Source organism: Mustela nivalis, assembly GCF_964662115.1.
Source record: "Mustela nivalis genome assembly, chromosome: X".
Lineage (NCBI taxonomy): Eukaryota > Metazoa > Chordata > Mammalia > Carnivora > Mustelidae > Mustela > Mustela nivalis.
Window position 1 is genome coordinate 113,950,926 of NC_139040.1, and position 12,799 is coordinate 113,963,724.

General features: G+C 41.4%; 1 protein-coding gene across 1 annotated transcript in view; it reads right to left on the bottom strand.

The window, feature by feature from the left end:
- Positions 1-12,799, bottom strand: part of PDK3 (pyruvate dehydrogenase kinase 3) — a 79,735-nt gene that overhangs the window by 15,249 nt on the left and 51,687 nt on the right. The window contains exons 7-11 of the mRNA XM_082716488.1: positions 7,289-7,365; positions 5,902-6,003; positions 5,409-5,519; positions 2,013-2,126; positions 605-744 (exon numbers count right to left, since the gene is read on the bottom strand). Coding sequence (XP_082572614.1) covers positions 605-744; positions 2,013-2,126; positions 5,409-5,519; positions 5,902-6,003; positions 7,289-7,365 — 544 coding nt within the window. The remainder of the gene's footprint in view (positions 1-604; positions 745-2,012; positions 2,127-5,408; positions 5,520-5,901; positions 6,004-7,288; positions 7,366-12,799) is intronic.

A 12,799-nucleotide genomic window follows, 5' to 3' on the forward strand; every position in this document is an offset into this window, starting at 1 on the left:
TGGCTGTTTTTAAGCGAACAGTTCAGTAGCATTAAGTACATTCACAGTGTTGGGCAACCCCCGCCCCCCACCTCCAGAACCTTGTCATCTTCCCAACGGAAACCCTGCACCCATTAAACACTAACGCCTCATTCTCCCTGCTCTCGGCAACCATTCTACCTTCTGTCCCTATGCATCTGACTTGGCCAGGTACCTCACATAAGTGGAATCATAGAGTATGTGTCCTTTTCCGTTGCATGGATAAACCACATCTTGTTTATCTGGACTGATCATTTTAACTTATTTTCAGATTCAACCCACCCACAGACCTTCCCTAAATGCCCTCCTGTCAAATGTCCTCCTGTCATCATAGGTGATGACAAATCCCAAAACGTACTTTGAAAATCCAGTCTACGGCAGGATAAACCTTGCTCCCTGCTGTTCATATCTCCAGTGGAAGGGCTACTCTGGCTACCCGGTTCTCATCACCCTTCCTTCCCTTAGAGATCACTCTGCTCTTCCAGTGAAAAAGCCACAGAGAAGATCTGGCTAAAGGGATCATCTGACTGGTACATTCTAGGGAATCATCAGATACTTTATAATAGAAAGCAAAGTAGGAAATTACTGTTTCGCCTTGTATTTCGAGGCGTCCCTCGGTTCTCTGCTGGGATTGCTCCAGTCATCAGCTTCGGGTGTGGTCTTGTAATGGCGCCACGCGGACTTATTAAAAACCGGAAGTCTCTCAAATGATTCACTGGAAAGTGCCTAAGAGACAAACAAAAACATACACCAAAGGACCACGTGTCATTTTTCTCACATGAAATATTAAACCAAATTTTACTATTAAAACAAGAAACCTTAATGTACATTTTTGGAATTATATTGAAATTACATTTTCATAGTTTACTTAGACTGGCCAGGATGAAATTAAAGCTCCTTTAAAGGAATAAAACCCTTCACTCATTCAAAACCAGTAGTAAAGTACACAAAGCAACCAGAAGAAAAAGCATCTTAATTCAGTTAATACTGCTTTGAGATATTCAATCATCTTGACTCTATGGTCTTAGGCCAAGCACTACTCACTGACCAATCGCTTTCCCAGAGGGCCCATACGGAAGGCCCCTAAGTATATAAAGTTTCATACATATGAAGTTTATAAACATACACCCATAAGGTGATATCAAATAGCACATCATTTAGATGCACTAAGTAATGGTATAACACGTTACATACAACATGTATCACACTACACGGCTGTTAAAGAGAATGAGCAGCTCTGTATGAATGGATATAGCAAGATTTCCAAGCTACACAGGAAAGCTAAAAAAAAAAAAAAAAGGAAAAATGCTGAAATAATCATTATATAGGAAAAAAATTATTTTCCCCCATCTGTTTATCAATGCAGAATCAACTCCAGGATGCTCCATGAGAACCTGGTACCATGGTAGCCTCGGGGAAAGAGAAGCAAGTGGCTTAGAGACAGCAGTGGGAAAGCCTGAAGTTCTCCCCTTTGCAGCTTCTCAATTCTGTACTACGTGCCTGTATTAACTACTTAAAAAATCTTCCAAATATTCCAGAGTTTAGAAATAAATAAAAGTCTGATGCCACCAATGCATGAGAAAACTTGTGTTACAGAAGCTTTCTTATTACATCAGCCTATTTATATCACCATACTATGATTACTGAATTCTTGGAAAGCCAGTGAGTTCTAAAGTAAAAGACTAAAACACTTCGGTTTATGAAAATCTGTCTCCTTTTAGATTAGCCCTTTCAATGCTTATGCAATTTAAAAGAAATTGCAAGTAAGAATCATGGCTTTAAAAATCAGTATTTTAGCTTTTCCTTCTCCATGTTCCATATTTTACTATATCTGAGCATAAAATCGAGGGCAGGACACACCCCGGTTTTCCCATAAAACTTAAGTAAATCTGAAATGAATGTAAGAGATGATGCAGTGTTATTTTCCATTAGTTATTAGAACCTAAAGCTTTCAAAAGCAAAGATGCCTTCATATAACTAATAAAGTGCAGTACCTTTAAATAAATGACAGCATCAGTGCCAACTCCTTCCATGGAATAGAGTTTTAGATCTCCTTGGAAATATCTAGCATATAGACGAGAAATTGGCAAGCCATAACCAAATCCAGCCTACAGAGAAAAGAAAAATAATACAGTGAGACGTGCACAAATGCTAACATACTTGGAATGAGGACTACTCAGAAGAGTAAAATAAATTCTCTTTTAAGAATTTATTTATTGGGGCGCCTCGGTGGCTCAGTGGGTTAAAGCCTCTGCCTTCGGCTCATGTCATGATCCCAGGGTGCTGGGATCGAGCCCCGCATCGGGCTCTCTGCTTAGCAGGGAGCCTGCTTCCCCCTCTCTCTCTGCCTCCCTCTGCCTACTTGTGACCTCTGTAAAATAAATAAAATCTTTTTTAAAAAGTTTTAAAAATTTATTTATTTAAGGAATGAGAGCAAGAAAGAGCATGAACAGGAAAGGGGGAGAGAGAATCCTTCAGCAGACTCCCCTGAGTGGGGAGCCTGATACAGGGCCTGATCCCAGGACCCTGAGATCATGACCTGAGCCAAAAATCAAGAGTTGGATGCCCAACTGCCTAAGCCACCCAGGCGCCCTGATTAAAAGGAATTTTTTTTTTTGGAAGTATATTCTTTTTTTTTTTTAATTTTTAATTTTTTATAAACATATATTTTTATCCCCAGGGGTACAGGTCTGTGAATCACCAGGTTTACACACTTCACAGCACTCACCCAAGCACATACCCTCCCCAATGTCCATAATCCCACCCCCTTCTCCCAAACCCCCTCCCCCCAGCAACCCTCAGTTTGTTTAAAAGGAATTCTTAAGTCAGATTTAAAGCAAGGAAGATCCAACCTTTACAATGATGTGTATATTCATTTTATGGCAAACAGTCATTTTCATCCTGTAAAAACACTTCTCTTATGTTTGGAAAACATTAGAAATACTCCAAGTTTTGACTAATTTTTTTTTAGCATTTTTAAGTAAACTGTTAGCATTTTGAAAGCAAATTCCAAATCAAGTGGAATTTGAACTGTTAACAAAACTAAACCACATCATCACAAAGTTCCATTATCAGATTTTCTTGCTCTCTGAAGTGAAAATTAAATGAGTAGCACAAGAGTTCCAATCTACTGGTACCCAGGCTAGTACACTGAAAAGAAAATTTCCTGAGACTCTAATTCCTAAAGTTCTGGGAATGCTGAAATATTTTGCTATACGGTAGGTCACATGTATCTCGTTTTGAGAAAACAATTCCAATGCCCTCTTACATTTTCATGTCATAGAACCCTGAATGTAACAGGTTGCTGCAAACAGAAAAGTCTCAGACATTGACAAGAACAGTAAGAACAAAGGATACTATCTCAGCAAGTCTATACTAGCGGAGCAGGTTCAGTGCCACAAGCTTTGGCCCCTCTGATGAAATCCCCAGGGTAATGCACTTGTTAGAGCAGAGGTTACACGGGCTTTAGGCTCAGAGAGACATAGGGAGAAATCCACTCTGAGCAGTTTACCTAACCTCTCTGAGATTGCTCTGTCATCTGAAGATGTAATGAAAAGCTTCCCTCGGAGCTGCTCTGAGGATTACACAACCTAACAAGTGTCAAGTCTTGACACAGTGCCAGAGACCTAGTAAAAGTAATTAAATGGAAGCTGCCATTATGGCTACTGCAGAGCCACGATTTTACCAGCTTACATGGATTTCTTCTGTTTGCGAACATCTTTCCTACGTTCCTCCCTCAGGGCAGGGCCTAACTCAAAGAGTTGGGTATGACGGTGCGCACTGTCATTCCAGGGATTCTGCACTGACAGGATATGGTTGGTGGTGAAGACAAGATATCCAAGATGATGAATGTGGTCACCATAGCAAAGAAACCAGAATATTCCAGGAAGAGGCCAAGGAAATCTGTCTCCTACACTGCAGCAAGGCCCAGAACCTGCCCTCAGGTCTACCAGGGAAGAGCCGAGAATGCCTGAGCCCAATCCTGTCGTGGGTGTGAGGAGCCAGGTAAGCCAAGAGAACACAGAAGAGGGGTCCCTACCTAGACGGAGTGAGGTTCATCCAGGTTTTCCCAGGGTGTCAAAGAATCTGACAAGATTTGGGGATGTATACAGTTGATAACTGGGACAGAAGCTAGTGGAAATCTTTCTTCAAAAGGAGAGACTGTATGGGACACGGGAAAGAATGCTGACGCAACCAGTGCCAGCTGTGCCCTAATGAGTACAATGACCTTGGGCAAGGCACTAGCCTTATTTTCTCGTCTATAAAATGGGAGGTTGGATACATAATATTTTAAGGTCTCTTACGTCAATTCAGTTCCATTTTTTAAAAAAGATGACAGAACAGCTGTCCTCAACCTGCTCTCTTGAGACCCGGAATAGAGGTCTATTCCTTCTAAACAACTGGGGACTTGCTTGTAGTGCTTTTTCTTTTGACATTTACTTAAGTAGGTACCAGAGCCTGGTGAAGGCAACCCCTTTCAGAATTGATCTTTTGAGAATTTTCTTGACTCCTGTAAGCATGACTTCCTCTCTGTTTTCAACATGCCAAGTTAACAAACTCTGTCTCGAATAAATGATGCAAAGTGTTGATTTTATTCATACAATAAAATATAATCTCACATGCTTATCAGTCAAGTAGAACTTGAAAAATGAAACTTAATTTGTACCCTCAACCGTTCTGCAGACTGATAGCTATGTTGCTGTGTTTAATGACAAAGGGTTCAATTGTTGTTTGTCAATTAGAAACACTCAGCAGGGGAACAAAGTGTGGCCCTAGCAGGATCTAAATGCTGCCATGGTAACCTGAGGCTTTTCTCACTGCCTAATAAAGCCTAGACAGAAAGGGCTCCGAAAATGCATATGCCACCTATATGTTTCCTGCTTATGCTGTTTACTATACAAAATTTATTGTATTCATACTTGAACATTCTAATTATATAAACAGATTTGGTGGGGAAAGTTAAAGGCCCGGGGTGATTTGAGGCTCCCACAGCACGGGGTACCCAAGTGCCCAGGACCACGCGGCAGCCCTGTGAGGCTCCTTTGCTCAGGGGCAGGCGGCTCTTAACCTTCCATTCCCTCGGATAGAGCAGCCGGCGGGGAGTGGTGCTCCGGCAGCAATCCTTAACCAAAGGGCGGTGCCTTTTCTCTACAATAGGAAATGAGGTACTCAGCTCTGAGTGTTTCTTAGACAAAATTAGAAAAGAAATCGAAGTCCAAAGGATTGACAAAGAAAGTAGCAGTGGGATAAAATCTCCTTTCCTCCAAATTATGCCGGAAACATTCAAATTCAGAGAGGCTAGGGTAAGGAGCCAGGGAGAAAGGCCGCTCTGCTGGAGTCCCTTCTCAGGTTAATGGTCTTCCCCTAAGCAGCACTTCTAAGATGCTTACCAGAGGGGCGGCTCTCGTAGGCTCCAGGCTGGGTCTAGGAGCAGTTGAATACATGTAGTTAAAAAGGCGGTCTATTTTTCGAAGTGGGACACCACCACCGAGGTCACTTATCTGTAATGTACAAAATGGTTTTTTAAAAACAGTCGATCTATACTTAGTACGAGGAAGAAGTTCATTACAGTACATACCAGGTAACTAACTCAAAGATAACGAGGGCTTTGAATCCCCAGGGAAAGACAGCTCCACTGTGAACAAACTAGAACAAAGGAGGCAGGGACAGCCACTAGGATCCCACAGACTTGGGCTGGGGTCTGGTCCAGCTCCCTGAAAAATGGGCTTCTGCTAAGCTTAAATGAGGCAACAAACTAAAGATCTAACGTGGTACATAAAAATAAGACATTCAGGGTCCATTTTCTTCTCTTCCCTCAGATTCCTCAGGGTCTGGGTACTATTAAATCAACCGATAACGTATGCAAACAAAGCAGGTAGTTACCTTAATAGACAAGTCTTCTTTACCCAGAGTAACGAGGGTTTTAACAGAGGGGTAGGCTTCTTTTCTGTCTTCATATAGTTCAACTGTCGCTCTCATTGAGTTCTGAAATAATAAGGCTTTTTTTGTAGCATACCGCTGACTCACAAACCACAATTTAAAAAAAGAACTAGCACAGGATTACTTATTACACAATAACGCTTTTGTGGAGCAAATATTAGTTGAGTTTATACACCCTTTATTTCCCCTCTAAAGAACTTAGCTAAATGTGTGTTTGGAGCAAGGAAAAATTGCCCGATGCTTTATTTTGATTTCATCGAGTTTTATTTCCATCCATCATACTAAGTACTTTTTCTCTTTCTTTTCTCTTTTTGTTTTTCCTTAGCGTATTTAAGTCATTCAACTCTTAACCAAGAGGAATGATTTTTATCACAGTAACGAGGCTGCATTTACTTATCAGTCTGCATTTACAGAGCACCTTTCCTCTAAAGAAGGCGGAAAACCTGAGAGTATTCATGCTTCCCACAAAAATTAATCATTTGGCTTAAAAAAAAAAATAGAAGCAACGTCAGTTAAAAAGAAATTCTCAAAAAGCCACAGCTGTTGAAGAGAAAGTTCACAATTGAATGCCCATCTCAACCTTAAAGTGTTACATCAGTAACATTATAATTTTGGGAAGCAAATCAGCATAACTGATTTTTCAGGTGTTCAATTTAGGGTTTTATACATCGGAAGAAATGAAATTTTAGCTTAAACGCCTTGTGCCTATAATACTGCTCTTATAAATGCCATGAGCTGGTGATTAACAAAAGCAACGTAAGCCATGGAGTCTAAAGAGATTTTATTCTTTTTCTTCATGGGGGGGCTAAGGGAGGGCAGCTCCTCTTTTTGGTCCAGCCCCTCCCTATCTTTCCTGCTTCCGTCAGATCTTCTCAATGGACCCAAATACGTCAAAGAGTTACGGGATCTCTCAGAACTAAAATAACTGCTGAGGCACCAAAGTGCTTAACGTTCAGAAACCTAAACACGCAAAAACATGTATTTATTTTGATCTGGCTACCACCAGTAAAGCCTTCGCCAGGTTGGGAAAGTAAAAAGCATCTCTAATCTCAAAACTGAAGAAAAAACAGTATGGATTTTTACATAAAATCACTGAAGTACAATTAAGCTCCCAAATCAATATGTACTAATATTCACGAAAACTGTACCGTACACAGCAATTTTTCATCTCACAGTGTACAAATTATAAAACCCACAGGGTATCAGAAATAGAATTTTTAAAATGGTTATGCAAAACCTTTTTCTTATGCTAATCTAATGAATCCATTATGCTCTGAATCAAAGTAATTTAAAATGAAGACTTCTTTCCGTGTTTTTAAATTCCACTTACCTTGAACAACTCAAATAGCATGTGAAACAGGTGTGAGGGCACATAAACTACCTGAATAGGTTTGTCTGGAGCTTTGGCTGAAAAAAGACACAAAAACCATCAATGAATAAGGACAAAAACTATAAGAAAGTCAAGAATGTGGCTGGTGTTCTATCTCCCAAGTACATAAAAAAGAACTCTACACGAAAGGCTAATTTAGGTTTCCACCTTTGAAGTCAGGGCTGAGCAAAAGCATGTGCTTGGAAGTCCAACAAACCCGGGGAGAAATCTGGCTCCTTCACTTAAAAGCCATGTGACCTTGGGCGGGTTACTCAATCTCTGTGAACCTTAGCTGAGCAAAACTGGATTATTATTATGTGTGTCATAATATTCTAAGCATTACATAAGTCATCTAAATATCGCTCAGTGTTTTGCACAAACTCGCCACCCCCAGTGGTGACCCCAGCAGTCATCATGGGGAATGTGAAGCCACAGAGGAAAAGCAGCACATCTTCTTGCAGATTAGACTAAGAAGCAATGTTAATCTCTGTTCAATTTCCACAAACAAGGCATATTAGAGTAGAATTCAAGGTTCACATAACTTTTCTACTAGTAGCAGGCAGACAACCCCTCCCCCATCCCGAGAGACCCATAGCCCTTTCTCCTTGCATCAGGGATCTCCGGAGGAAAACACAAGAAACACTGAATCCCATGTCAGGCACTAAGAACAACGTGGGCTACAGAGAATGGATGGTGGAACACTTGGTCCTTCCTCCTCGTGGCCCATCATCATGGAAAAGACTGAAAATACGTGAACATTCTCAAGTAGAACACATAGTCACCCATGTTATAATTTTCGACTTAACTACTTCCTCTAATATAAGTAACAGGGATATAAAGTAGAGCAAACATTTGTTAGGTTCTTAGAAGGTGTGAGAAGCTTGAGCATGCACAATCCAAGTGAGCCCGCCTGACACTACAGTGGGGTTCACAGGGACGGTGGCATTATTATGGGCGAGGACACGGGCTGTGCGGAGGCTATGTGACTCGCCTACTGAAACAGAAGAGGCCTGAAACTGGACAAATGAACCAAGAGCTTCTGAGTCTGAATCCTGAACTCTCTGATGATAAGTTACTTTTGAAATTATTTAATAAAATAAAATAAATGAATTTTCTAAAAACAAAAAGAAGAAAAGCAAAAATCCTTCTACCTTTACCCCCAAGTCTGCACCCAGAGGTAGTCACTTGCTACTACTTCTGCTTTAGTCTTTCGGTTGATAGTATTTCCATTCCGGTCTGTAAACCTGATGAAGTCTTCTGTACTTTGTCTATAAGTTCTTTTTTTTTAAAGCTGAAAATTGGGGCACCTGGGTGGTTCAGTGAGTTAAAGCCTCTGCCTTTGGCTCAGGTCATGGTCCCAGGGTCCTGGGATCCAGCCCCACATCGGGCTCTCTGCTCAGCGGGGAGCCTGCTTCCCCCCCTCTCTGCCTGCCTCTCTGCCTAATTGTGATCTCTCTCTCTTTCTGTTAAATAAATAAATAAATAATCGTTTAAAAAATAATAAAAGCTGAAAATTGAGGGGCGCCTGGATGGCTCAGTCGGTTAAGTGTCTGCCTTTGGCTCAGGTCCTGATCTCAGGGTCCTGGGATTGAGTATCAGGCTCTGTGTTCAGTGCGGAGTTGGCTTCTCCCTCTGTCCCTCTTCCCCCACTCAAGCTCTCTCTCAAATAAATACATAAAATCTTTTTTTAAAAAGCTGAAAATTGACAGTGTTGGGAGCATCATAACTAGGTAAATATGGATCACTGCAGAGGGGCCACGAGAGTGTAGAAGAACAGTATTTCCTTCCCCGTGATTCCAGTGACATGTTTCACTGGTCACACGAAGAAGAATGTTCTCAGCCTTAAGGTGAAATGATTGCCTTAATCCTCCACCAATTCCTTAAAATCCCGCTACCCTTTTTTTAGGTTACTGAGTATTTGGACTGTGTCCTTCTTACACAGTTTTGTTTCCTGGAGCTTCTGATTACCCTTCCTCTTGGGTAACTGGACAAGAAACATGCTTTCCTCACCACATCACCAAGATCCTCTAGCTTCCTATTCTAGTTCATGGTATCCATTTCATTTTTCAAATTAGAATTGATTGCCTTCCAAACATGCCGCATAGCCATCATCTTCAAAATGTTTTTGATTAAAGTTCTGGTATGTTCTTTACTATTTCTTATGCCCACATGACATAAACCATCAAGTCAGTCAAGTAGCCTACCTCAGAAAGGTGCCCTTAGGAAATACATTTCTTAATCTTTACACCTCTGACTCACTTGAAGGTCTGGCTAAGTACAAAATTCTGCATTCAAAATCATTTTCTCTCAGAATTTAGAGGGGGGGGGTAGTCTCTTGGCCATGGTAGTGCAGCTGGTAAGTTTAATGCTAGTCAGATTTTCCTCACGCCGCTGGGTGTCGCCTGAGGTGTGATAAACCCTGGTAGTAATATTCTTGTTGAATGAGGAATTGGACAAATCATTTGAGAGCTGGTGTTCATTTCCCCCTGGGGCCCTCAACTAAACAAGAAGGCTGACTTGGAGCCCTGCAGATCTGGTCAAGACTTCTCAAGTGACTTTAGGGTAGGCAGACAGTAAGCTGGCTTCTGACCGGAGGGTGCCCCAAATTCTCAGTGAAGAGAGCTTTACTTGGGGCCAACAACAGGTACGTGAACAGCCCCACTTTTTCCAAGGTTATTCTCGAAAAAGGGACTCTGATTTTAATTTCTGCCCTAGGAAGAATGCTTGTGACTGACTGTAGGCAGAGCACAGCCCAAGACCAGTGTTCCCTATCACCCCTCCGTGCTCTGCCTTAGACCAGCTTTCAGCTGACCCCTCCTTTTGGCTTCCCTTTCCAATGCTTTGCCCCTACTGGCTCTGCTCCTGGGGTCCCTCCATCTTCTTCTGCTTGGTCTGTAATCAGCAGACTTCCCTCAGTTTACCCTCTGGCAGGAGGTGGGACCAGTGGTCCACTGATGACGGCCCCCTGGTTTCTTTGCTGTTTTTCTTTGTATTCCTTTATTGTCCTTTTAATGGCTCCCCAGGAACAAGTTGAACACTCGGGCTATCTTGTACCAAAAGGCATGATTAGTCATATAAACAGCCTTCTGAATTCAACCTTTTCACTCCAGATCTTTTTCCAAATCTAATCTCTGATGTGTTTTTTTCTTTTCACTTGAACCAACATTCTTTAGGAGTCATCTGTAGGCTTGCTCAATTACTTGTACTTTCTTGCAGAACATTATAGGTTAGATGTCTTTCCTTCCTTTTAAAATCAAGTCCAATGCTTTTGTCCATAACTTTTAACCTAATCCTGGGTCCAATGGCTTTTATGTAGTGGACCCTTAATAGATATTTATTAACTTTCTAAAATAGAACATAAATGCAATATGAATTTTCCATCTAAAGTATATTTTTTAAAGTAAATGGAAAAAATGGCTCAGGTTTCTCATGCTCAAGACTCAAGAAATAATCAAGTCTCTCTTATAGAGTCATTGCTCCAAAAACCATTAGTTGAAAAACATGTAATAAATACCAACAGAACTCTACATGGGATACAGAGAATTTTATTTTCAGATAGCTCTCCTATAAGAATGAATAAAGTAGAGGCTAAGCAGAAAAGAAATGCATTTAAGAGAAAAGGTAGCTGGGCACTTAGAGATGATTGGTTAAGTCCCAAAGTCAATGGATGAGGCTACGAGAAACAGTACACAGTGTAGTTCAAAGTTATCCTGGGATTAAGTCCTGATTCTGGCATTTAACAGTCACATTAATAGGTATTTAAAACATCTGGGCCTCAGTGTCCTATATCTGAAATGGGCACCGTATGTACCTCACTGGGTTACTATAAGGATTAAACGGGTTAACAGGGATAAACTAGCTTACAAACAGCCCGCCGCAATGTAAGTAGTCAATAAATGCTGGCTAGTATCACTACTAAAAAGTTAACTTTATGGTCTTAACAGGGCTACCAGCAATGGCTTTTCAACTACTGTAGAGAACCCCTTGACCGAAAATAACCACGAAAGTATCCAATATAGGGAAACTGGAAATCAAAGATCCCAGGATAGATACAAGCCTCTCCTGGGAACCTTCTTTTTCAAAAAAGATTTTATATATTTATTTATTTGAGAGACAGAAAGGGAGTGCAAGCAGGGGCGAGAGTAGATGGAGGGAGGCAAGCAGACTCTTCGCTGAGCATGGATCTGGACACAGGGCTCGATCCCAGGACCCTGAAATCATGACCTAAGCTGAAATCTGGTGTCAGCCACTTAACTGACTCAGCCACCCCGGCACCCCTTGGGAACCCTCTTATAACAACGTATATATAGAATGACTTGAAATTTTCTTTTTAACTTTTAAAGATTTTATTTACTCATTTGACACAGAGAGAGAGAGAGAGAGAGCACGAGCAAGGGGAATGGCAGGCAGAGGGCGAGAGAGAAGCAGCCTCCTGCTGAGCAGGGAACCCAACGCGGGGCTCCATCCCAGGACCCCGGGATGATAACCTGAGCTGAAGGCAGACACTTAACCGACTGAGCAACCCAGGCGCCCCTGACTTGACGTTTTCATGTTGCCCATGAAACGCAGAGCTATGAACGAACCTCTCGACAGGAAAAGACTAATCTAGAAATGGTGAAGAAATGCATATATATATGTTTTTATGTTTATATATATATATGTTTATATATATATAAAAACATATATATATATATATGTTTTTAATAAAAGGGTGGCTACTGGAAGTCAGAGTTGGCTTGGGAAAGATAAGACTATGGTTACTACTTGCATTTCTTCACCATTTCTAGATTATATATATATATATATATACCCAGTCTGTGTCTGGTGCTGTATTTAAGGCCCCAGCAACAGTATCCTTTTATCACCAGGCAAGGTGATCTTACAGACAAGGAGACAAGGAAGTTGTTCCATGTGTCCTCTCCCACCACCTGGAGAGCTACAAAGCTCACGTCATCCCTCTGAGCCGGGCTGCCTCACCGCAAGGATCCAAAACAGGTAAGAAAAGAGGTGTCTTTGCTTAACGTTTTGGCAAGTGATTTCTCAGGAGAATAAGAAAGCTAAAATGAGAACAAGTGTGACAAAATGGATGCTTGTCTGGAGAAACCAACGTGGGTTGCCACCGGGGGCAAGTCAGAAAAATCTGAAACCTGATAGAAGATAAACATCTGTTATTTTTTTAAGATTTTATTTATTTATTCGATAGAGACAGAGAGAGCACAAGCAAGGGGAGCAGCAGGCTTGCCCTGAGCAGAGAGCCCGATGCAGGGCTGGATGGATCCCAGGACCCGGGGATCATGACCTGAGCCAAAGGCAGACACTTAACGACTGAGCCACCCAGACGCCCCAACACATCTGTTATTTTTATTGCTCCTGTTAAGTGTCATCAGAAGGAGAAAAAAGAAAGTTTATTTTAGCTGGCTCCCAATATCCAGAGTTCCTGGGATGACTAGTAAATACTGACAGTGTTCACAA